The sequence below is a fragment of the Mustela lutreola genome, chromosome 3 (genome assembly GCF_030435805.1).
Source record: "Mustela lutreola isolate mMusLut2 chromosome 3, mMusLut2.pri, whole genome shotgun sequence".
Classification (NCBI taxonomy): Eukaryota; Metazoa; Chordata; class Mammalia; order Carnivora; family Mustelidae; genus Mustela; species Mustela lutreola.
The window spans coordinates 85,606,129-85,632,141 of record NC_081292.1 but is presented as its reverse complement, the minus strand read 5'-3'; the positions used below and the strand labels follow the sequence as shown (position 1 = coordinate 85,632,141).

The window sequence follows — 26,013 nt, the reverse complement described above, 5'->3', positions numbered from 1 at the left end:
AGACCAATATCCCTGATGAACATGGACGCAAAAATTCTCACTAAGATAGTAGCCAATAGGATCCTATAGTACATTAAAAGGATTATTCACCATGGTCAAGTGGGATTTATTCCTGGACTACAGAGGTGGTTCAACATCTTAAAATCAATCAGTGTGATACACCACATTAATAAAAGAAAAGACAAGAACCATATGATTCTCTCAATTGATTAAAAAAAAAAATGACAAAGTGCAGCATCCTTTCTTGATTAAAACTTCCCACAGGGTAGGGGTAAAGGGAATATACCTCCATATCATACAAGCCAAATACCAAAAAAAAAAAAAAAACCAAAACACAGTGAATATCATCCTCAATGGGGAAAAACTGAGAGTTTTTCCCTTAAGGTCAGGAACATGACAGAGATGTTCACCTTCAGTATGGTTGTTCTACATAGTACAGGAAGTCATAGCCTCAGCAATTAGACAACAAAAGGAAAGAAAACACATCCAAAGCAGCAAAGAAGACGTCAAACCAAAGCTGGAGGCATCACAATTCTGGATTTCAAGCTGTATTACAAAGCTGTAATCAAGCTGGTATCATCAAGATAATGTGGTACTGGTATAAAAATAGACACATAAATCAATGGAACAGAATAGAGAACCCAGAAATGGAACCTCAACTCTATGGTCAACTAATCTCCAACAAAGCAAGAAAAAATATCCAATGGAAAAAAAGACAGTCCCTTAACAAATGGTATTGGGAAAATTGGACAGTCACATGCAGAAGAATAAAAATGGACAAAAGACCTAAATGTAGGACAGGAATCCATCAAAATCCTTGAGGAGACACAGGCAGCAACCTCTTGACCTCAGCCACAGCAATTCTTGCTAGACATAACTCCAAAGGCTAGGGAAACAAAAGCAAAAATGAACTATTGGGACTTCATCAGGATAAAAAGCTTTTCCATAGCAGGGGAAACAGTTAACAAAACTAAAAGTCAACCTATGAAATGGGAGGAGATATTTGCAAATGTCTTATCAGATAAAGGGCTAGTATCCAAAATCTATAGAGAACTTATCAAACTCCACACCCAAAAAACCCCACATAATCCAGTCAAGAAATGGGCAGAAGATATGAACAGATATCTCTACGAAGAAGACATACAGTGGCCAATAGACACATGAAAAAATGCTTGACATTACTCATCATTAGGGAAATACAAACCAAAACCACAGTGAGATACCACCTCACACCAGTCAGAATGGATAAAATTAACAACTCAGGAAACAATAGATGTTGGCGAGGATGCTGAGAGAGGGGAACCCTCTTACACTATTGGAAATGCAAGCTGGTACAGACCTCTGGAAAACAGTACGTAGGTTCCTTAAAAGTTAAAAACAGAATTATCCTATGACCCAGCAATTACAGTTATCCAGAGGATAAAAGCACGATGATCAGAAGGAGCAATGTTCACAATAGCCAAACTGTAGGAAGAGCAGTGTCCACTGACAGAGGAATTGGATAAAGAAGATGTGGGGTATAATATATGATGGAATATTACATACCCATTAAAAAGAATGAACTCTTGCCATTCACAATGATGTGGATAGAACTAGAGAGTATTATGCTAAGCGAAATAAGTCAGAGTAAGATAAATATCATATGATTTCACTCATATGTGGAATTTAAAAAACAAAACAGATGAACATAAGGGAAGGAAAATAAAGTAAGATCAAACCATCAGAGACTAACGGTAAGAAATAAACTGAGTATTGTTGGTGGATGGGTGGATAGGGTAACTGGGTGATGGGCATTACGGAGGGCACTTGATTTAATGAGCACTGTGTCTTATATGCAACTGATAAAAAACTAAATTGCACCCCTGAAACTAGTAATACAGTATGTTAACATAATTATATTTAAATAAAAAGGAAAAAAAATTTTTAAAAAGTAAATTTGTGGGGCGCCTGGGTGGCTCGGTGGGTTAAGCCTCTGCCTTCGGCTCAGGTCATGATCTCAGGGTTCTGGGATCGAGCCCCGCATCGGGCTCTCTGCTCAGCAGGGAGCCTGCTCCCCACCCCCTCTGCCTGCCTCTCTGCCTACTTGTGATCTCTCTATGTCAAATAAATAAATAAAATCTTTTAAAAAAAAAAAAAAGTAAATTTGTTGGAGATACAACAAATATTTATACCTGCTTTACATCAGAGTGTATAGAAAGTCTGAGACAAGTAACAAGTATTCCTGCCTCAGTCAGTTTGGGCTGCTGTGGCAAAATTCCATGCACTGTGTGGCTTAAACTGCAACAGTTTACTTCTCCCAAGTCTGGAGTACTGAAGTCTGAGGTCAAAGTGCCAACAATGGAGGTGAGGGCTCCCTTGGTTTAAAACAGGATATTTCCTTGTATCCCTACCATGTGGAGAGGAGAATGAGGAAATTATTGTCTTATAAGGACACAAATCCCATCACGAGGGCTCCACCCTTATGACCTTATTACCTGCCTAAGGTCCCACCTACCATTATCACATTGGAGGTTAGGACTTCAGCATATGAATTGGGATTTGGTGGGGGGTGGGTGAGATATAAACATTCAGTTCATATTACTGATCCTTAGGAAACTTAGATCTAATAGGAAAGAAGAACATGTATGGACTAAATATCAAACAATGTGGTAATTAACATTCTAGGTATGGGAAAGAGTGATCTGGAGAAAAGAACAGTCCCCGTGAGTAATTCATGGACAAGTACAGTAGTGCCAGGAAAGACCAGATTGTATCCTAGTAAAGGAGCTATTATTTATTTTTTTTAAGGTTTTATTTATTTAATTGCCAGGGAGGTGGCTAGAGAGGGAACACAAGCAGGGGGAGTGGAAAAAGACAAAGCAGGCCTTCTGCTGAGCAGGGAGCCGATGCTGGGCTTGCGGGGATCATTTCCTCAGCTGAAGGCAGACACTTAATGACTGACCCACCCAGGCGCCCCTAAAGGAGCCCTCTAAACAGGTACAGGGTTTAGGCTCTCAGAGCACAGGCATGTCAATGGGGGCTAGTGACCAAGATACGCAGAGTCTATTGTATATTTGAAAATATTTGTTGAAATGATAACTAAAATTGTTAGTAATAATCATCTAACATAATTGCTTTATTAAAGCTTTGGATATAAGAATAGCTAGTAAAGTTAATAGACTTGACTATGTCTTTGAATTGTAGCTAAACAGTTTGCTTCCTCCACAGCAAAGGGAGATTTGGCTGATGGTGACTGATGCCACCCTCCAGATGCAGGATGAGAATAACTCTGGCCTCCCCAAAACCATACCAGTCTGTGTGGCCCCCTCATGTGTGTTGAGCCAGGAAGTTCTGGAAGCACTCACCGAAGCTGTCTCTCATAGCTTTCTCTTCAGGGACACTGTCCGAGCCCAGGGTATGCTTTCTTCTTCATAGTTTGACCCAGTGGTGACTGATAGATGCCATAAAATGGCATCGTAGCTTTGCCTTTCTCTGGAACTGCTGGCTCCTTCATGAAGCTAACCTTGGACATGGTATATGGAGTGAAAGAGGCCTATGGTACCAGCCTTCAGCTTTCACTAGCTCCTGTCATGGGCCACCTGGAGAGAATCAGAACCCCTACAGGGCTGACACTCCCTGTGAAAGATGCCATTGGTGGCTCATGGATTGTCTCTTGGTGGCACACTTACAGGTGAAGTCACTTGAAGCCATTGCCTGGAATATCACTTTTTAAAACAAACAAAAAGCTGGAATATTATAAATATACACAGATCAGTTAGCTCTTTTTTTTCCCCAGGGATCAAAGTAGAATCCTGCCCAAACTATATATTTTTATTTTGTTTTGTTGAAGTATAATTTGTGTACCACAGTATTCACTATCCTAAAATGAGTTTGAATCTAGTTTTGTGTGCTTGGCCTGCTTAGCACACTGGTGGCTTTAGCATTTCCCTTCTGTCCAGTGCATATGTCATTGGATACAATGGATGGGCCCCAAAACTGTGCCCTCTGCCTATGGAGGGTTGGCAAAGGACCCTGTCTTCACTGGCAGGATAACTCACTTTTTTCTTCAGTGCTTCAATAATCTGAAGGGTCTCTGTTGGCAGGTCAGATTGTTTGTGTCGAACGAAGTGTCCTCTTGCTTCAAAAGCCCCGTTTGGGTGTGGACTCCGGAGCTCACTCCTGTGAACTGACTGGCCCTGTGAAGCTCAATGATCTGGTTTCTGTTACTCAGGTCAACTCCATTTGCAGCGTTCAAGGTGGGTAGTCAATCCTGGAGGAAATGGTATTTATTTTTAAACATCATACTTCATATTAATTTCATTTATTCAACAAGATTTTATGTCTGATATGTTCCAACCTTTGGATTGGAACAAAATCAGAGGTTCTTGCCTCTTAGACTTCTAATGTGTATAGAAAGACCTCAGCGAGCTGTGCACTCAATCAAGCATCGAACTGCAATGTGCTGAGTGCTCCAGGTGCTGATTGCTGAGACCTCACCCTGTCAGGGAGCTCACTGTAGTCTCCCCAAGGACAGGAGCTTTGTGCTGAGATCTATAGGATAGGAAGTAATCAGTTAGGTAATTGAGCAGGAAGACTATCTGACTGGAAAAGAATAGGACATAAAGGCTGCAGACCTGGCAGAGTTGGGTGGATGGAAGGACTGGAGATTAGACTAAAGGGCCAACCACTGCCCAAGTGGGTGGCCCTGGCAGGAGTGTACTCTGTCATCGACAGAGAGACAGGTATTCCAGGTTTTGTCTCTTCAGAGGCCAGGGCCTTGGGTAGTATTCAGTGGGAAGGCAAGCACCAGTCCCAAGCTGTGAAACAAGGGAGGAGGCAAAGTAAATCTGGAAGTGGGTTTATTTGGGAAAAACTGACCCATTGAGTAGTGAATTCAGTACAGAGGGAGCAAGGCATAGATAGAGGGTGAGAATTCTGAGATTCTGGCTTAGGGAACAAGGCAATGGTAGAGCTGTTTACTGGAGTAGGACATGGTGGAAGAGGCCAGCTTTGAGAGAACAATCTTAGCTCTGTCTTGGAGAGTTTAGGTGTTTTTGGTACATCTGAGATGTTTCAGTAGCTGGTTGGATATATGAGTCTGGTGCTGAACACAGCATTAATACTCTTTTTTAGCTTTCACATGTTTTTAGTGATAAAAGTAGTGCATGTCCAATGGAACTAGTGAAAGATTAACAAAGGGAAAGAAAAACAGGTTTCCTGCCATGCTGCACCCTGTTAACACAGGAACACATGCATTTGCCCCCTTTGGAGGAACCTGTGTGACTTTACAATACTTTGTAAGCCCATTATCCTGTCACGTGCTTTCCTTATTTATCTTAGTACTTTAGGAGGGATGTCCATCCAGGTGGATAGATAAAGATGTAGCTCAGGATAGTAATAGTTGCATAATATTCCCTCCTATGAATAAACTGTCTCTCTGCTGATGGATATCGAAGATGTTCCTCTGTTTTTGCAGTTATAAACAAGGCTGAAATAAACATCTTTCAAATCAATCTCTACTGATGTCTATGCAAAAAGATTTCAGGGTCTCAGGGTTCATATATTTTTTTAACCAACTTTTATGAGATATGACTTAAGTACCTACAATTCAGTCATTTAAAATGTTTTAGAATATTCCCAGAGTTGTGCAGCCATCACCCCAATCTAATTTAAAACATTGTCAGGGCACCTGGCTAGCTCAGTCGGTAGAACATATAACTCTTTTTTTTTTTTTTTAAGATTTTAATTATTTATTTGACAGACAGAGATCACAAGTAGGCAGAGAGGCAGGCAGAGAGGAGGAAGCAGGCTCCCTGCCAAGCAGAGAGCCCAATGCGGGGCTCGATCCCAGGACCCTGGGATCATGACCTGAGCAGAAGGCAGAGGCTTTAACCCACTGAGCCACCCAGGCGCCCCTAGAACATATAACTCTTGATCTCACGTTGTGAGTTTGACAGCACATTGGGTATAGAGATCATTAAAAAAAAAAAAAAAAAAGAAAGGAAGGAAGGGAGGGGAGAGGGGTGGGAGTTGGGTAAGTCTCGTGGTGGGTATTAAGGTGGGCACATATTACATGGAGCACTGGGTATGGTGCATAAACAATGAGTCTTGGAACACTGAAAAACTAAAATTAATTTTTTTTTAAAAGTATTTAAAAAGAAACATTGTCATCATCCCAAAAATAAGCCTCGCGCCCATTGTCAATCACTCCCCATTATGCTCTCCCACCCCAGCCTTACCCTGGTCTGAGGAAAGCACTAACCTACTTTCTGTCTTTATAATAGAATTTGCTTGTTCTGGATATTTCACATATATGGAACCACACATTATATAGTCCTTCAGGATTGACTTCTTTCACTTGGCATAATGTTTTCAAAGTTATCCATGATGTACCAGATATCAGCACTTCATTTCTTTTTATGGTTGAATATTTCATTGTATGGATATACCACATCTTGCTTTATACATTCATCAGTTAATGGACATTGGGTTGTTTCCACTTTTTGGCTATTGTAAATGGTGCTGCTATGGATATTTATGAACAAGTTTTTGTTTGAACAACCTTTTTCAAATTTTGCATATGTATCTAGGAGTAGAATTGCTGGATCATATGGGAAACCCTGTGCTTAGCCTTTTTGAAGAAATGTGTAAGTGTTTTCCGAAGTGGCCACACTATTGGTATATCCTTAATATTAAAAGATATTAAGTTAATTTCCAAAAAGCATACAAAAATTCACATTTTCAAAAGTAATTTCTAAGAGACCTACTTCCCCAGGCTTGCCCACTACTAGATTCCTGAATCTTTTTATAATTTTTATGAACAGCAAAACTCTGATCCCATTGTTGTTGGCTTAATTCACATTCCCCTGCCTGCTTGTGAGATTGGACACTCATTCATTGTGTTGAGGCAATTTGGATTTTCTTTTCTGTGCATCTTCTTTTAGTGTTAGTACCAAAACATGACTAAGACTGTGATTTGAAGAAAGGCTATTTCTTTATTTCTTCATTTCTTCTTCATTCTTCACTTCTTCATTTCTTGAGAAATCTCAAATGTGATTTCTCAAATATGATTTGAGAAATGAGAGCAGTATAGCCTTGTGGTTCTGAAGAAAGGAGACTCTAACAAGCCACCTGTCATTTGGGTCTTCCATTTTCTCATCTGTAACACAGGTCTAATAGAATCCACCCTAAAGCATTGTTGAGAATCAAATAAGATAATGCACATGAGGCTTTGGGGCTTTGGAGCACTCACAGACTAATGGAGAAGGATGATATCTCAGTGCTTCTTCCACTGCTACAGACCAGGAAGGCTGGCTGAGGGCAAGAGCCAGTGAGGCAGCTTGGGATAGTTAGGATTTGTCAGAGTGGTGACAGTCTTCCAGACAAATGAAGGCCATATGTAAAACCTACAGAGGAGGCCGGGAGGTCTTGTTCTACATACTATTCCCAGCCATGCTAAGGAGGTTGTATGATCAATTTGTTGTATTAAGTGAAGCAATTCTGTCAACACCATAGATAGACTGTGGCACAAAGCCAGATTAGTTGCTTATAGGCTATTTGGAAGCGTGGAGGGAAAGAAGGGCTGAGAGTCTGCAGAGGCTAAGTGGACTATGGGGGTTTCCAAGAGTTGGCTTTGCGGGGCCTCTGGACATAGGCTGTGAGGACAGTGCACTGTGCCGATGCATGGCCTGCAGCAGATGCACTGTGCACCTGTCCTGGTCACTCCGCCCACCTCCTGCTACTGCTTGCACATCTCCACATAAAATATTAAAATATTTTGAACTAAATTGTGCCTCCCTTCTACCTTCATTCTCTTCACTGGCTGCCACCTGTTCTCATCCCGCCCTCACCTCTCTCAGAGCCCAGGATTGGTCAGGTGCTGAGAGAGAAGGGTGTGAGAATAGCCTCCCAGCAGTATTCGCTGCCCCACATTTGAGAGGGACTGCCACTCACCCACACTGGTTAAGCTGCATGGGACCCTGGGGCAACTGGGTGGCTCAGCTGGTTGATCATCTGACTCTTGGTTTTGGCTCAGGTTGTGATCTCATGGGTCATAGGATGGAGCCCTGCTTCAGGCTCAGTGCTGAGCATGGAGTCTGCTTAAGATACACTCCCTCTGCTCTCTCTTCTCTCAAATAAACAAATCTTATTAAAAAAAAAAAAAAAAGCTGTATGGGACTCTATTATTATAAGACCATAAGAATAACCACCACCTATAGCACCATGTTATGAGAAAATATGTACCTGAAGATCTGGCTTCTAAGGGAAGGTTTGAAACCTAACACATTATCCATAGCCAGTGAATGCCACAGAGATGCAAAAAGAGGAAAACATGTAGATTCTTGTGGGGAAAGAGAAGACCTGGTTTTTCTAGTTTCTGAAGAACTTCATATTTTAAAAAAATAATAATGTATAGGTGGGATTAACAACATATAAAATTATAACCATCTTATAGATTGTTAAATTATCTTTTTCTTTTTTACCTAAGATGAATACTGAGATTATTGATCTTAGATATCTTCTAGTGTATGCATACAGTGCTTTTTTTTTTTTTAAAGATTTTATTTATTTATTTGACAGACAGAGATCACAAGTAGACAGAGAGAGAGGAAGGGAAGCAGGCTCCCCACTGAGCAGAGAGCCCGATGTGGAGCTTGATCCCAGGACCCTGGGATCATGACCCAAGCCGAAGGCAGAGGCATTAACCCACTGAGCCACCCAGGCGCCCCGCATACAGTGCTTTAAATTCCTCTCTAAGCACTGCTTTAGCAGTTTGGATGTTTTTATTTTCATTTATTTCAAAATATTTTAAAATTTGTCTTGAGATTTATTCTTTGACCCTTGTGTTACTTAGAAGTATATTAATCTCCAATTATTTGGGAGTTTTTCAGCTATCTTTCTATTATTGACTTCTGTTTAATTTCATTATGGTCTAAGAGCATACTTAGTATGATTTCTATAAATTTAAATGTGTTTTATGCCCCCACTTTGTGTTCTGTCTTGATGGATGTTCCACATGAGCTTAAGAAAAATGTTTATTCTGCTGTCATTGGATGGCATATTCTATAAATGTCAGTTAGAGTCAACTGATTGATGGTGCTATTCCGTTCAACTATGATTTTCTGCCTTTAAATCTGTCAGTCATTTATAGAAGGGTGTTGATGTCTCAAAGAATAATAAATAAAATATAATGGTAGGTTTATTTATCTCTCCTTGAAGTTCTATCATTTTGCTTCACATATTTTCTTTTTTTTTTTTTTTAAGATTTTATTTATTTATTCGACAGAGAGAGAACACAAGTAGGCAGAGAGGCAGGCAGAGAGAGAGAGGAGGAAGCAAGCTCCCTGCTGAGCAGAGAGCCTGATGCGGAACTCGATCCCAGGACCCTGAGATCATGACCTGAGCCAAAGGCAGCGGCTTAACCCACTGAGCCACCCAGGCGCCCTGCTTCACATATTTTCACAGTCTGTTGTTACATGCACATACACATTAAGGATTGTTGTATCTTCTTGGTATATTGACTCCCTTATCATTATTTAATGCCCTTCTTTATCTCGGATAATTTTCTTTAATCTAAAGTCTGCTCTGCTTGAAATTAACATAATTTTTAATCTCTTATTGGTGTTAGCAGATTATATCTTTTTCTATAACTTTACTCTTAATCTTTATATGTCTTTAGAGTTGAAATGGGTTTCTTGTAGACAACATAGAGTTAGCTCTTGTTTTTCTGCCCACTCTGATAGTCTCTTTTGTGTTTTTGAACCATTCACATTTAAAATCAGTACTCATACATAATTGGATTAGTATCTATCATATTTATAATTATTTTCTATTCATTGCTCATTTTTATTGTTTTTTTTTTAAGATTTTATTTATTTAACAGATAGAGATCACAAGTAGGCAGAGAGGCAGGCAGAGAGAGAGAGGGGAGGAAGCAGGCTCCCTGCTGAGCAGAGAGCCCTGGATGCGGGACTGGATCCCAGCACCCTGGGATCACACCTGAGCCTAAGGCAGAGGCTTTAACCCACTGAGCCACCCAGGCGCCCCTGCTCGTTTATCTGCCCTCTTTCTGCCTTTTCTCATTTCAGTTGAGCCTTTTATGATTCTATTTTCTCCTCTCTCCCAGCATATTAACACTTTTTTTTTTTTTAAACATTCTTTAGTGGTTGCCCTAGATACACTTAAAATGAATCAAGTCCACTTTCAAATAACACTATCCTGCTTCAGGGGTAGTACAGGTATCATGTAAGGATATTCTCAGTTCCTCCCTCCCATTCCTTAGAACATTGCTGATATTCACTTCACTTCTCCGTAAGGTATAGTCACTGAATACATTGTTGTTATTATTATTTAAACAAACTATTATATTTTAGATTAATTTAGAGTAACAGATGTAAAGGATTTTCTTTCACCTTCATGTATTCCTTTTCTAATCCTCTTCCATTAGTTTATGTAGGTCCAGTTTCTGTCCTGTATTATTTTTTTTCACACATTACCATTTCAGTCTGGAGTTCCCTGTGAGTCTCTCTCTGAAGCTGTACTGCAGGCCTCTGGGTGGGTCAGGTGGATGTGTAAACACTGCTATCACAGTACTGCCAGATCTTCTGATAAGAACCAGTTAACTAAAGATTAAGAGAAAACAAAACCCCAGCTGCAAAATAGCAAAGATTGGCCCAGCCTCCCATGCAGGAACACCCCAGTCAGTGCAGAGGCTGGAGCGCTGACCAGATCACACTGACAGAGAGGCACAGAGGCTCCCTGCCCTGCTCTCCAGCCAGCTGTGGGCTCACCCAGATTCAACTCCCATCAAAGCCATGCAAGGCTAGAATCCTCACTACTTTGTGAAGTAACAATAGTAGACACCCCCTTTGCAGCAACTCAGCCTTGCCCTACTCTGCCCATCCCTGTTCCAGAAAGTCCAGTGATGGCTTGTCCAGAGGTAGCCGCAAGCAGGATCTTTCATCATCTGTAAGAAGTCGACTCTGGAAGTTAGATAGCTCTCTTGCAGCAGCTAAATCAGCTGGACATCGGGGTCTCCAACAGGGTTTTGAACCTTGCAGATCATTGAGCGTTTTCTCTAAGCAGGGCTTGAACAGACTCATAGTACAGCCCTGTGAGCCAGTCACCCACTGAGAAATAACATTTGTCCATCTGCATGAGTGCTTTTAGGAAATGGAGCCTCTGTGAGGGAATGGTGCTCAGTGTTTCCCTTGGGTTCCCAGGCCTTCTCATTACATTTCCCGAACATAAGCATCCAGACTATGCAAGGACTTCTTCCTAGTTTATTTGTTTAGGATGACAAAATTTTGCAGCATTGATTTTTATCTATTTGCATTGCTCACCACTTTATATACCCTTGCTAGTGGGCAGTGGTCTTGTTCACCACTGTGGGCATGAACTCAGCAAGCACACGTTTGTAATCTGTCTCCCTGGGGAGGCATGGCCAAGTCCTGTCTTCAAACCAGGCTTTGGCCTCTAACTAGCAGGAAACACTTCTGACCCCCAACTTCAGAAAAAAAGGTTGGAGAGGAGGGTGTGGTGGAGAGTTAAAAGTCACTGAAGAAAATAACAGAGCACGTAGCTGCTATGTGCCCTACTAGAAAGGAGCCACTGCACTTCCCAGGAAGAAGCCTTTGAAGGAACCTTTTTAAAAAGATGTTTTAATAAATATGTGATATACCTTTCCCAAGCCTAATTACAAGAGATTTCTATAAATAAGATAAGGAAAGTAAAAGCTTTTAATAGCAGATTGCAGCCAAATGATGAGTATGGTGTTAAAACCTTCAAACTTTAATAATTTTTTTTTTACTTCTGATGTTCATGTAAATGAATAGTACACTTCCAGTCATCCCTTGGAATTTATTTAGAGTTACCAGAAGGCACTTCCAGTGGTGTGTAGACTCCAAATAAAATAAATTTCTTCAGTGTGTCTTGTTCCCTGCTGGAAGGAAATTGCTTAATCCCATCTAAATGTAAATGCAGTTAACACTCAAAGATATCCGAGGATAAAAAAGAAGTTAAGTTGGTAGCAGTCTTCTTTTTACTAGTTCATGTAGCAGACGCTAAGTAGTGCTGGGCACAGACACCCATGGAATAGAAGCGACTCATCTTGCTTGGCCCTACATAATGCCTCTGCCCGTTGTGAATTGGTCAACACTCCTTTCCGGCTGTATTATAAGCCATTATTGACTTTACTTTTCATCCCTTTGACTCAATCTTGATTAGATTTGCAAGGATAATGAAATTAGCTGGGACAGTCTTTTCAAAATCAAGATCTATTATTTTCATTTTTAAATAGTCTTTCAAGTGGGTATTGCATGAATGCATTTTAGTAAATCAAGTCTACTTAGTTGTAACAATTGTTTTATCCTCTACAGATAAATTTTCTTCTAATGCTTGTTCTAGTGGTGAATGAAATTCTTTGCTTCAGGAGTGGGAGGGATGAGTCTTCTATTTTTCTGGAAACTTAGGTCACATCTTAACTCCTTTTCAGTTGTCTTATTTCACCACTTTTCAACAGGAATGGTCTGGGATTTGCCAGCGTATCTAGATATCTACAATGCTTCACATTTCAAGAAAGTAGACCATCTCAATTTCCTGTTTAAAATTCCTCACTGGCTTCTAAGTCTAAAATCCCCAGTTAAGACCCTGGTGACTTGGGTCTCCCAACCTCACAGCCATGTCACCTGCCTTTCCATCATGCCCCTTTGGCCTCCAGCCCTGCCTCAGGATACAGGGTCAGCCTGTGCCCTCCACCTCACCTGCAGCCCCACCTCATGTATCTTCTTTTGGGAAGCCTTCCCTTACCTTGTAGAGGGCCTCTCTTCTCTATCTCCAGGAGCCTTTTCCATTTCTCAATGTAGCATTTATTTCATGGTATTTTTTAACAGACTATTTTTAGAGAAGTTTTGAGTTTATAGCAAAGGTACAGAGTTTCCCCATACCCTACACATGTACTGAGTTTCCCACTATCAATATCCCCCACCAGGGTGGTACATTTGTTACAGTTGATTATATATATATACACGTGTGTGTGTGTGTGTGTGTGTGTAGTATGTGTGTGTGTATATATATATATATATATATATGTATATGTGTAGAGAGATATATATGTATCTCCTACATTGTCACATCATAATCACCCAAAGTCCAGAGTTTACATTGGAGTTCACTCTTGGTGTTTTACATTTTATGGGTTTAGACATGTGTGACATGTATCCATTACTATGGTATCATACAGAATGGTTTCACTAACCTAAAAGTCCTCTGCTCTACCTATTCATCCCTACCTCCCCCTTAATACCTGGCAACCACTGATCTTTTAACTATCTGTTTAGTTTTGGAGTTTTTTCTGTCTGTGTAGTTTTGTTTTTTTCAGAATGTTGTAAAGTTTGAATCATGCAGTATATAGCTTTTTCAAACTGGCTTCTTTGACTAAGCAATGAGCATTAAGCAATGAGCATCATCATGTCTTTTAATAGTTTGATAGCTCATTTCTTTTTAGTGCTGAGTAATATTCCATTGTCTGGAGGTACCACAGCTTATTTATCCATTCACCCACTAAAGGACAGCTTGGTTGCTTCCAAGTTATGGAATTAAGAATAAAGCTGCTATAAACATCTTTATTCCAGTGTTTGTTTGGACATAAGTTTTCAGCTCCTTTGGGTAAATACCACCAAATACAATTGCTGGATCATATGGTATGACTATGTTTAGTTTTATAAGAAACTGACAAAATAACTACACCATTTTGCATTACCACCAACTAGGAATGAATGTTCTTGTTGCTCCACATTCTTACCATAATTTGGTGTTGTCAGTGTTCTGGATTTTGGCCATTCTAATAGGTATGGAGTGTTTGGGTGTTTTTTGTTTTGTTTGTTTTTGGTTTTTTTACTAATTAGGTATAGTTGACTTCTAGTGTTACATGAGTTTCAATTATTTTTATTTTTAATTTTCTGAGGAACCTCAATATTCTTATCCAGAGTGGATGCCCCAGTTTGTCTGCCTACCAGCAGTGCACTAGGGTTCCTTTTTTCCACATCCTTACTAACACTTGTTATTTCTTGTCTTTATTATTTTAGCCATGCTAACAGGTGAGGTGATATCTCACTGTGAATGTGATTTGTATTTTCTTGATGATGAGTATTGTTGAGCATCTTTTCATATGTCTTTTGGCTATCCAAATGCTTTCTTTGGAAAAATGTCTATTCAGTTCCTCTGCCCATTTTTAATTGCAGTGTGTGTGTGTGTGTGTGTGTGTGTGTGTGTGTGTGTTCTCCGTGTTTTAATTTGCATTTCCCTTATCACATGTTGTTTGACATCTTTCATATGCTTATTTGCCATCTGTAAATATCTGTGAAGGTCTTAGGCCCATCTTTTAATTGGGTTGTTTGTATTGTTGAGTTTTAAGAGTTCGTTGTATATTTTGGATAACAGTCCCTTATCAGATGTGTTTTCTGTGAATATTTTCTCCCATATTCGTGATGTTTTTCTCATTATTTGGTCATCTCAACCAGACAATGGCGTTGACAAGAGTAGGGACTGTAGCATTCATTGTTACATATTTTGTGCTAAATATATATCCCACACTAAGTAGCATTGTAAGCATATTTGTTTGTTAAATAAATAAATCACAAATATTGGATTAAAAAAGAAGGAAACCAGAGAAATCACATATGAGGAGATATGAACAAAGCAATAAGAATATTTCTCTTTCCTTATCAAAGAAGTAGAAACTATGATAAGGAATTCCATTATACCTATTAAGGAGGCAAATAGCAAGGTGATGCTAGCATGCAGCTCAGAGAAGCTAGCACTCTGTAAATGAATGGTGAAAGTGTGAATCAGGAAATCCTTGTGGGAAACACCTCCTAAAAAGGGTGTTTCTATCTCCAATATTCATATTCTTGACAGAGTGGTTCTGCTGCCAGAAATCTATCCTAAGGAAGGGACCTTAGTACAGGAAAGGCCTTCTGTGGAAAGTTGTCCACTGCCTCAGACCTGTATGTACAATATGGAACGAACCCTGACACATCACCTAAATGGAATATCGATAAGACAATCCTTATGACAGCTCTACAGCAACCTACAAAGTATAATGAGACAGTGCCCTGATGGTTTGCTTATAATGATTTCAGTATGTATGCATCTGGAAAAAAAGACTAAAAAAGATGAGGCAGAGTAGAAATACTTGTTTGGGTAGTAATGTGGACAAGTTTTAAAACTTACTTTTTACTGTTGTAGTTTTGTTTGTGCAGTACATGAAAATTATAAAAAGCTTGGGACCTGGGGCGCCTGGGTGGCTCAGTGGGTTAAGCCGCTGCCTTCGGCTCAGGTCATGATCTCAGCGTCCTGGGATCGAGTCCCGCATCGGGCTCTCTGCTCAGCAGGGAGCCTGCTTCCCTTCCTCTCTCTCTACCTGCCTCTCCATCTACTTGTGATTTCTCTCTGTCAAATAAATAAATAAAATCTTTAAAAAAAAAAAAAAAAAAAAAAAGCTTGGGACCATTTATATAAACTCATAATTGAGAAAAAAGGGTCTAAGGAATCTCATGTTACCATCTGTGTCTTGAGGGACAAAGAGAATTTGGGAGGGAAGACACAGCCACTGGAACTCCAGCTTTTGCTTTCTCTTGGGCCTAGGCACTGTAATTGGTGTGGATGAGAGCACTGCTTTCTCCTGGCCCACTTGTGACATGTGTGGCAACGAGAGATTGGAACAGAGCCCAGGAGACAGGTAAGGGTGCGGGAGCTGGCCTGAAAGACCCCAGGGCAGCTGCAGCCAGTCCTAGGGGCTCCACTGCCACCCTGCTTCAGGCCACCTTCCCCTACTAAGGGAAATCAAGTTCCTGCACTGCAGCTCTGAGGCCATAGCATTAGGTGTGTTTACTTCTTTATAACAGAGGTTTTTGCTGGTCCTTTCAGTTCCTCCTATCTTAAAGGAAAGTAGAGCCAGGTTTGGTACTCAGCTCTTTTATTATCAGGAGAAAAAATAAAAACACAGGGCAAACCTGAAAAAATGAGACAAACTTGGTAACTATACAGCTTCTCTTTTGTAGGGGTGCAGACTTTTCTAGGGACCAGTGAACAGCTACATAAACAGATATTCCTTCCCCAACCAGAGTTACTGCATAGCCTCCCAAGGTGACTTTGTTACCTGTCAGACAGGGGCATGCTCATTACTTTCCTACTTATTAACTAAGGGGCAAGTGTTTTCTTGATGCCTCATGGGTTGGTGGTCTTATGTATACACAAGTCATCACTGGATTCTTTTAGAGACAAGGAGAGTGTGTACTACAGCTTTACTTGGTAGCAAGAAGGAGGATAACTACTGGTGATTAGAAGTAGGTTTTCCTGTTCAGGCAGGTGGGAAGCCCTGACTTCCGCTTGCTGAGCAGAGGGCCTCCACTTCACTTCATGGGATGTTTACTGTCATCCTCTATGCCTAGTTTGAATGAAGCTTCTTGCCTGAGTGTCCCTTCCATCCCCTGGGCCATCAGTTGCCCATGCAGCCATCAGCCAGAAGCTGACACTGATCCCTCAGAACAGGCTGAGTTTCTTCTGGCCTATTTCAGGAACTTGGTTTCTGAGAGTAAATCCCCTTTTTCTATATTAGCAAACACTCGTGTTTAGAAAAAAAATATCTGTCTACTGCTAGATTCTTCTGATTTGTGCCTTTTCAAGTCTTATCTTCCCTGTTTGTTTCCAAACAACAGAGACACCTTTTCCTGTGGGGACTGCTCCCGGGTGGTCACCTCCCCTCTTCTCAGAAGGCACCTGCAGGTGTTCCTGGACTGTCCCTCTCGACCCCAGTGCACAGTGAAGGTCAAGGTAGGAGCGGTGTAAGAGGTCATGTGCTTCCTACTCCACCTCATGGAGCCGCTCTGCTGCATTAGCCAAGAGGGCAGCATCTATTGTTCCTTCCCTGGGGAGGGGATGGGAAGGACAGCCCCTCAGGAAAGCAGTCTTTCCACATCCATAACTTACAGTCAGGTTTAACATAAGGCTCTGAGGTGGAAGCTGCTAAAGAGATGGAGGTTGAACATTAACACTGATTGAACATGATTAGATTGAACATGAGCACCTGCCTCAGCCCTGGGAGTTAATTAATCAGCCCGCCCCACTTTTATTGCAGCTGTCCCAGACCAGTATTTCTTCACTCCTGAGATTTGCCGTCTGTGAGGATGGGGTAAGTCCAGGGACATGCAGCCCAGGTGTGCAACCCTGTGTTCTTAAGCCCTGAGTCAGTGGATCTCCTCTCCAGATGAAGATCCCTGTCCTGTGTACTTCCACTTACAACTTACAACATGTACTCACAGTATCATTGTGTGCATGCTAAGTGTTCAGACTGTACCAAGACACGGGTAAGTCTTACTGCTGTCATTCCCTGACAAATACTTGTGTCGGTTTATGAGATCCTTTTCTTTTTGGAATTGAATGATTTCCTGACCAAACTTGCAGAAGATATATGAATATGACCCCACTGGCTTTGATGATAGACCGGCAACATTTCAAGTCCTACTGCCATGATTCATGTTAATAGAACAGAAATATCTGAGACACACATTTTGTGTTTTTTAATTGCTGGGTATTCCAGAATGAGTAACTGGAAACTTGACCATTCTTTCTCAGAACTGTTTTGCCTTCCCTGAGAGTTACTATGGTGTGAGGCTGAATAAAGTGGTATGCTCCTCCAGGAAAACCACCACCTAAATATATATAATTTATGGTCTAGAGACAGTTTCTTCCTTGTGAAATTTGGCCCTCATGAATAAGAGAGGTCTGTCCTTGAGATGCCACCTCTGTCTTGTCCAAGCCATTTAAAAGCACCACAAGTGGCTTCAGGAATCTCTGAACCCCAGAGAAGTGCACTGAACACTGACTACTGGAGTGATGCCAGGGCACAGCCCCCAGGTCACAAAAGTTATCCAGGGCCAGTGTTAGGGTTCACCTGCAAATAGCAAACTTGGGCGAGCTGGAAGGTTGTGGTGAAAAGCTGGGTGATCATCTATAGAACTTTCTGATGGGGTCCCATGGTCAAATTCCAGCTCTGATTGCAGTCTGAACACAGGCTGAATTTATCCATCCTCTGGAGCTCTGAGGGTCTTCTCTCTCCAGTGGCAGCAAGCCCCTGCCCCTTAGGAGGTGCTGGCAGCTTGAGGAGGCAGAACAGCAATTTGTACTCCTTCCTCAAAACCACGGCTCTCAGAGTTTGGACTAAATTGGAACATGGATAAACCCATGAATAAGATCATTGAGGATCACTGGTCTGACAATGGTTTCCAACCCTGATTTCAGGTGAAACTGCCTGTGGAGCTCTAAAAAGCATATCTGGCTCCCACCCTGGGATAAAGCCCACCAGCCTGGGCGTTCCCTAAAGCAACTCTGTGACACTTCCAGCTCAGCACCAAACCTTTATCTAAAGGGCTGCTTCGCAGGTAGGGATTGATGCATAGACTAGGCCGTAGGAGGGTTTATGAACTAGTTATTCCCTGAATGTTTAAAGTAAAATGTAAGTAAATAACTATAATGGACTAAGAACTATGCTTACCACTTTTCTCACACGTTGTCTTATTTAATCTCTGCAACATCTCAATGGTGCAGAATCCACATTTTACCACTGAAGAAATAAGAGTGCAGGGTTCACAGTTACTGTCTCTGTTGGGTACATTGTTATCCCCACAAGTGACTACGTAATAGAATGGGGGGAGGGTAACCGGAATCCTTGTGTGTTTGTTTCTATTGTTCCTGAAGTTTATATGTTTAATGTGTGACAAGACAGTAGTACCTGTTGGCTGACCCCTTGTCACCTCATCTCTCGGTCTTTGAGGTGGGGGAGGATGAGGAAAGAAGGGTGTGATGCTGGGTAAGGCTGATGAATTAGAGGGAGCTTTAAACAGGTCCTAAAGATGGTAGATCTACGTTATGAGGGAAGATATTTCCATGGAAAAGGTTGGAGGAAAGTGTGGGGAAGACTCCTGCTTAAGGAGAACACAGCAAATGAATCAAAACCCACAACTTAAACAAAGAAGAACCAACAGCACTTGGGATGGCACATAGCTCCCTTTAGTCTCACACAACCACAGAGGTGCAGTTCCTCATGTGGCCTTGGCTGGGCCCTACCAGATTCGGGCCTGATCTCCCACTGGTTTCTCACAGGTTTCCTGGTGCTTCTTCTAGGAAGCCTCCAGCCATGGACTGCCCTTGATTACCCTACCTCCCTATAAGAGACCCAGAGACCAGGAGGAGGCCCTGGCAGAAATCCTGCCTCTTCATTTGATTTCCTTCTGACTGAAGCTGACTTATACATTTTATATATTACACTTCTTAACTCCAGTATGCCTGTAGGCAAAGCCCTACTTCTAAAGAGCTCAAGAGGTCATGTGTACAACCGTACTTTTGTGTGTGTGTGTGTGTGTGTGTGTGTGTGTGTGTGTGTATCGGTGTAGCTGGGTTTGCCCATGGGTGTACTTGTGTGTATACACTTGTCTGTGCTCATGTGTACATGTGTTGCCTGATTATGTGCCTGTGTGTGCATGTGTGCACTGGGTGAGGGGCACAGGTGAGGGGCACAGGGTGGCAACAGCCTCGGGTGTTACCTTTCTGGGTGCCCTGTTATCAGAGCTGACACCATGCAAAGTAGAGTAAATTGCAAACCTGGAGGGACAGAAGTTCATCTCCCCTCCTCCAGTTTTACTCAGAGTGGATGATCAGGACTTTATATCTGACCTGCAAGAAGCTGATAGGAGATGGGTACAAGAAGGACCTCTGTGTTGACAAAAGCATGAGTTTTCCAGTCTGGATTCTGTCAGTTTTCTGGGTGAGAATGCATATTTGCCAAAATCCAAAGAATCACATTAGGCTTTCCATGAGAACTCTACTCCCTAGAACAGATGTGCTGTTTCTGGTTAGGACACATGAGTGTTAAGTTTTATGCCTTAACTTTAATGGGTTCAACTTACAGATGTGAAAACAATGGAGTTCGCTGCTGTTGTACATGTCAGTTCTCAAGCTCACATTACAGTGATAGGAAATTTGGAGTTTGTTTCCTTACTTTCAGGAAAAAGAAAAGTTAAAGGAAAATAGAGGGTGCCTTTTATAAAAATAGAGATACATTTTACACATTCATTACATTCATATGAACAGTGTGTTTGCATTTGCTGGTGTGATTTTTTTTTTTTAACCTCTCCATATTAACTCCCCCCAAATATATTGATGTCTACTTATAAATGATATAGTTAATATTGGCTATGATATAGTTATTATAAACTTTAGCTGTGAAACCTGACATTGTAAAAAGAAATGATCTGTTGCTGACTTTTTTCAAGTTAGAATCTGTACTTTTACCCTAAATGAGTGTAGAAGTGCCTGGGCCTTCTACTTCCCCATACACAAATGTGCAAGGCTAGCTAAAGTGGGAAGAGACAGTAAATGAGTATCCAGCTGGCCTACCTCAATCCTCCCAAACCTGGACAGCCCCTCACTATGCACAGCCTTGTGTGTACCTTCTGCACCAGCACCCCTGTGGCTGGTTTTCTGCCATCTTTTCAGGGTCAGGCCCCTCATGGGTTCACAGCAAGCCCTTGATGAATGATCAAGGCAGTGGCCCATGAACCTGACATCAGTGTCACAGATAAGCGAAGTGGAGGAAGGCTTCAGCCATGGTTGTCCAGGCAGAGACTTTAGTTCTGTCTCTTCACCTGTCCTGATGACAACTCTTACTCCCCCTTCCCTCCATTAAACCACTCTGTTGACCTTACTCTAATTTTCACTAAAGAAGTCCAAACTCTATAAGTGAATACACTAAGTGTTTCACACCGTGTCTGACTTAAAATACAGTGGTTTGGCATTAGAGCAGTGCCCACATCCCAGATTGATCCTCCTGTGTATTGCTTCAGAACAAACTATCTCAAAGCTTAGTGGCCTCTACACTTACTCTGCACACAGACCTGCAATTTGGATAAGGTTCTGCCAGGACAACTCATCTCTGCCCAACAGGACATCAGCTGGTACCCCAAAGGCTGGATTAGAGTCACAGAACACCCTCAGTCCCTGGCTGGCTGTCATACTCCTGTTGCCTAGGACCTTCTCGGGCTCTGGCCAGATACCACATAGTCTGGATTCCCTCAGGACATGTGTCTGGATTCTGAGAGAGGCAGGCAGAGTCTGGGCACCTTCCTGACCAAGCTGAGGATGTCACTCAATGTCCCTTCCACCATACTCATCATAAGCAGTAGTCACTGAGGCCAGCCCAGGATTCAGAGTGACAGCAGTGAAGTGCCCACCTTTGATGGGAAGGCACGAAGGACACAGAGATGTGCCAACTTTGGCCATGTTGTTGGAGCCTCCAGCCTCCGTCTCCCTTGCCAAGACACATTAATGATGGAATGGGTGAGCTAAAACATACTGAACCAAGATACTGTAGAGATGTATAAGTGTCTTGCACATAGGGGTTCCTGGGTGGCTTAGTTGTTAAGCAGCTGCCTTAGGCTCAGGTCATGCCCAGGGTCCTGGGATCAAGCCCTGCATCGAGAGCCTATTTCTCCCTCTCCCCCTCCCCCTGCTTGTGGTTTCTCTCTTGCTGACAAATAAATAAAAATAAAATCTTTTTTTAAAAAAGTGTCTTGTACAGAGGAGTGAGGTAACCCAGATAGTATTCTGCAAGTGGTAGCAAAGAAGCCTCTGAAAAAATGCATTACCCTCTAGGGCTTCTTCTGTCTCTGGTAAAGCCACAGATCTGATTTATCCCAACGCTTTTGAGCTGCTTCTTATTTTCAGCCCCTTGCCCCACCCCAGGAAGAAAATGTTGAGGTTTGAGACCAACAAAGCCTTGCCATACCTTCCTAGCCTAGTCATCTTGTGCCCCTGATGTCCATTGCCCTGAGTTCTCATCTAGAGATGAAACCTGCCTAAGATTAACCAATCACCGTAAGATACTCATCAAACAATGTGAAGAAAAAGCTTTTTACAACACATTTTTGGCTCAGTGTTACTGTAGAAGCAATGGGATGGGATCCTATTGAGAGAGGTTTGGGGCAAAGTACCAGGAAATCCTTTGACCAGAAGTGTTGCTAGATTGGGGAAGTGTCCCAAAGGAAGTGGGAGACAGCTGCAACCATGATGCATGCCCAGCCCCCAGCCTTCCTGCTAGAGAACAGGGCATATCCCTTTGTACGTTTGTCCCCAGCTCCTCTCATAGGACAGCTTAGCTCGGATATGCTTGTCTTTGCGTCCACCAACAAACAGCAGAAAAAAGGAGTTCCTTCATTTGCAGTAGTAGAGTTTTTATCAAGCCCTTAATTTTTTTTTTCTTCCTTACCCATGTTATAAAGTGGAAGGTCACAGACTGAGCAAAGGACCTTCTCTGCTCTGCCCTGTGTGTTCCGTGTTGTTGGGAACAGAACGTTCAGGGCTGGCTCTATTTGCTTTAACCAGTGTGCCTTCTATCACTGCAGAGTTATGAAGTGAAGAGTGTCCTCGGAAAGGAGGTGGGGTTGTTGAATTGTTTTGTCCTGTCCATAACCACCCACCCAGCTATCTGCGTTGGATTGGAGGAAATTGAGCTCCTGAGTACAGGAAGAGGCTCTGCAGAACACTGCCGGTTGCCGTAGGATCTGTGAACTTTGCAATGCAGTTGCCGCTTGGGGTAGTTACTTGTTAACTATGGGTAGAGCGACTGTATTGTCTGATCTTGATTTTCCTGGGGCAAATGTTAGAGTGATTATTTTGTAAACTAAACAAAATATTTTTTTCTAGTTAAAATATTTTTACCTTTTTGCAAATTCAGTAACATGTTATTAAAACTTAAATAAGCCTGAGGTCTTCATTTTGTATTTCATCTTAAGCAATTAATAGTAAAAAGGCAAGAAAAAAAATTGTGTTCACTTGTAATTCTTAAGTGTTTAAATTTTACCGTGATTCAACACGTTTTTCTTGTAGTTATTTAAGGTGTCCCAAAGAACACCCTGCAGAGCTGAAGTATTTGTCCTAAATTGTAATACAACTGTTCTACTACACAGTACATATCCAACTTAAACATTTTGCCGTTTAATAATTTTGGGAAGGTTTAATAATCTTGGTATTTAATTTTGGGGAACTGTGCCAGAGGTAAAACTGTTACCCATAAAGTATATGTAAGTTACCTGGTGGGATTAAGGCTGTACTGCACAGAGGTATAGATAACTCATGCTAGATATACCTATTTAATCTTGCTGGGTACTGTGTACAGAGAGCCAAGATTACAGACTGAAGAGGAGTGATTGGTTATGTTTGCTTTGTTGGCAGAGATTTAAATTAATATAAAATGATGAATAGATTATCTTTAGACAGTATTTTGTTTCCTCCCTTACAATATGATGACAGGCCACAGTTAATTACATAATATAGACCTAACCTAGAGCAAGAAAGGGTGCCTAGTACCCACTTTAATTGGGAGAAAGGCAAACGGCTCTATTTGTTCTGATTAAACTTTGAAACATTACCATGACAAGATTTCTGACTATCCTTTGCATCTCCTACAGGACTATTGTATTTACATACACTTTGAGAATGTGAGAATGTGTTTGAAGCAGTACAGAAGGCTGAGTAAAAGTGAAAGCAAAGTTCCATGAAAGCCAAAGATGAGTCAGACATGACTATCGGATAACCGGAGCCCTTCCACTACCCCCTCACCCCTTGAAGCAGCCAACTAAAATTAGGGAGCCCTTTAGCTCTTCATAGAGCCCCTAAATCAGTTGCAGGGTCAGTCGACAAGCCAGCCCCCTCCCCAAATCCGGCTACTTCTTTGGGAGCACCTTCCACAAAAAGCTGCTAGCATGAACAAGATCCTGGGCAAATATTAACATTTGGAGGTAGACTGTGGCTCCTTTCAAAAGCAAAACAGACCCTCCTCTTCTAAGGAACTTGGTTCCCCTCATGGACACACACCTGGGTCCCGCGGCCTCCCGCTGCCTTGCTGCATACCTGGCACTGGAATGTGCCTTTCCCCAGCGAGGTCCTGGGGCTACCAGCATTCAGGAGTCACTGTAAATACAGGAATCAGGAGTGGTTTTAAATGCTTCTTTATTCTTACAAATACTGTAAAAATTAATATAAAAAGGTGAGCATGCTCAGTCTTTTCCTCTTATCTACAATAACAAATGGTTTGAGAAGTCGTTTTTCTTACAAATGTACCTTAGCTGCATCAATAAGAGTAGATGTAGAAAAGCTATCATTATAAAAATAATTTAAGGGAAATAAACACATAGCTTCTCTCAAAGTTCGGTGGTGGTTAAGTCCAGGCTGTAGGTTCCTTCGCTCGCGCGTCCCAAAGGAAATGCAGCCGGCGCCAAGCGGCTCTCGCTGCGTCCCGGTGGGGCGCGCTCCGCACCCTGGCTGGTCGGGTCTGAGGTATCGGTCGTTGGTGAGTCTCTCCCGCCCCCGGGGCGCGCGTTACCGGCCGTCGGCTGCCCCGGCGGCCGGCAGGAAGGGGGAGCTGGGCAGCTGCTTGAAAAACTGCCGAAGGCCAGCCAGGTCCCGCGTGAGCTGCTCCACGCGCTGGTGCAGCTTCTCGTTTTCGGCCGACAGCTCCACCAGCTTCTGCTGCATCTCCTGGTTGCGCCGCTTGGCCTTGTCGCGGCTCTTGCGCACCGCGATGTTGTTGCGCTCGCGCCGCTGCCTGTACTCCGGGCTACCGCGGTCCGGGCCCCTTTTCCCCGCACTCTTCTCCCGTGCCGGGCCAGGTGCAGGGCTCGGCCCGGGGCTGCAGCGCGGTGGCTCGGGCGACGTGGGTGGTGTGGGTTGTGCGGCGGCCGCCAGGCTCACCACGGTCTGCGCGCAAGCGGCCACCTGCGCCGGCAGCAACGAGCCGGGCGCGTCGCCGTCTCCCCAGTCTGGCTCGCGCTTGAGCGGACGCGGGGCGGCTGTGCCGTGGGTACGCGCAAGGCCGCCGGGCAGCAGCTCCAGGGCGCCCGCACCGGCGCCTGCCGCGCCCGTCTTGTGGTTGCTGTTGAAGAGGTCGGCGAAGAGCTCGTCGTGGCACAGCTCCAGAGTGGGCACGGCAGCCATGGAGTCAATGTAGGCGCTGAAGTCGATAGCACTCTCGTCGTCGTACATGGCAAGGGCAACGGCGCCTGGCTCGGACAGAGTCCCCGACTCGCTGCCGCGGCCCGGCTTGCCCGCCCGGCCCGGCTCATAAAAGGGTGCGGGCTCCGCGGGCCACGGCGCGCCGCGTACCGGGCCGTCCAGGCTAAAGAGCGCGGCGCTCATGGCGGCGTCGAGCTGGGCTCCTACTCTGAGCGCGGTTGTCACCTCTCTGGGCAGGGCCCCGCCGCCTTTTCTAGCCGAGCTGACGCGCACGCCCCGCCCCGACTACAGAACCGCGGGGGCGCCCCGGGCCGTGGGGAGGGGGGCTGCGGGCGGCCGCGTCCGGCGAGCCCCCGCCCCGCCAGGCCCCGGAGCCACCGCCGAAACCCCCCGCTCCCGCCCCGCTGCAGTACTCCCCGCTGCTCCTTCCCTCCTCACCCCAGGCCCGCGCTAGAGGGGAAGGGGCGCTGCTTCTTCCCCGCCCCAGCTCCGGCCCAGCCCCTGCGCCTCTGCTGGGAATGACCCTCCCTCTGCCCGCACTCCGGCTTTTTCTCTTCTTCCTGTTTGTTGGGTTTGGAACCTTTTCGCTCTCGCACCCGGCAGTGAAATCAAAACCGGGATTTGGCCGCGGCTTGTCCCGGGCCGGTTCCCATCCTCAGGGGGAGCTCAAGCTGGGGGAGGGCGTCTCTGGTGCTGAAGATAGAGCCTGGGGACGTTCTCCAGCCACGGCTCCGGTCCCGGAGACCCTGGTCCACATCTGGGGCGGCTTGGACGGCGCAATGGGAGGGGCCTGCTTCGCACTTTTCCGAGAATTCGGGGCCCAATTTGGCCCTTCTCAGGGGTCAAAGGCACTGGAGGTCAAGGCTCGGCGTCGCAGCTGGAACTTCCAGTCCGGGACTGCGGAACGCAGCAAATGGGAGAGGAGTCACGACGCTTGCCTGAGCCTCCGGCCGCCCTAAATACAGCAGC

General features: G+C 43.6%; 2 protein-coding genes across 10 annotated transcripts in view; one reads left to right on the top strand and one right to left on the bottom strand.

Moving 5' to 3' along the window:
• Window positions 1-23,461, top strand: part of SPIDR (scaffold protein involved in DNA repair) — a 609,776-nt gene extending 586,315 nt beyond the window's left edge. For 3 of the 9 annotated variants that reach the window (XM_059166493.1, XM_059166499.1, XM_059166494.1), the window contains 6 exons: window positions 3,208-3,394; window positions 4,083-4,235; window positions 15,625-15,718; window positions 16,698-16,812; window positions 17,117-17,170; window positions 22,437-23,461. In XM_059166493.1, the coding sequence (XP_059022476.1) occupies window positions 3,208-3,394; window positions 4,083-4,235; window positions 15,625-15,718; window positions 16,698-16,812; window positions 17,117-17,170; window positions 22,437-22,592 (759 nt within the window). In that variant the 3' untranslated portion in view covers window positions 22,593-23,461. Of the gene's footprint in view, window positions 1-3,207; window positions 3,395-4,082; window positions 4,236-13,748; window positions 13,895-15,624; window positions 15,719-16,697; window positions 16,813-17,116; window positions 17,171-22,436 lie in introns of those variants that run through there. The other 6 variants (XM_059166495.1, XM_059166501.1, XM_059166502.1 and 3 more) reach the window with 4 other exon arrangements.
• A 564-nt stretch (window positions 23,462-24,025) lies between these two features.
• CEBPD (CCAAT enhancer binding protein delta) lies at window positions 24,026-25,392 on the bottom strand. Its single transcript, XM_059166503.1, has one exon. It carries the CDS (start codon window positions 25,225-25,227, stop codon window positions 24,412-24,414), a length of 816 nt encoding a protein of 271 aa, XP_059022486.1. The 5' UTR covers window positions 25,228-25,392; the 3' UTR covers window positions 24,026-24,411.
• Window positions 25,393-26,013: the final 621 nt, after the last annotated feature.

Coding starts and splice junctions, on each gene's coding strand:
- CEBPD (XM_059166503.1), bottom strand. CDS start 25,227: ATGAGCGCCGCGCTCTTTAGCCTGGACGGCCCGGTACGCGGCGCGCCG.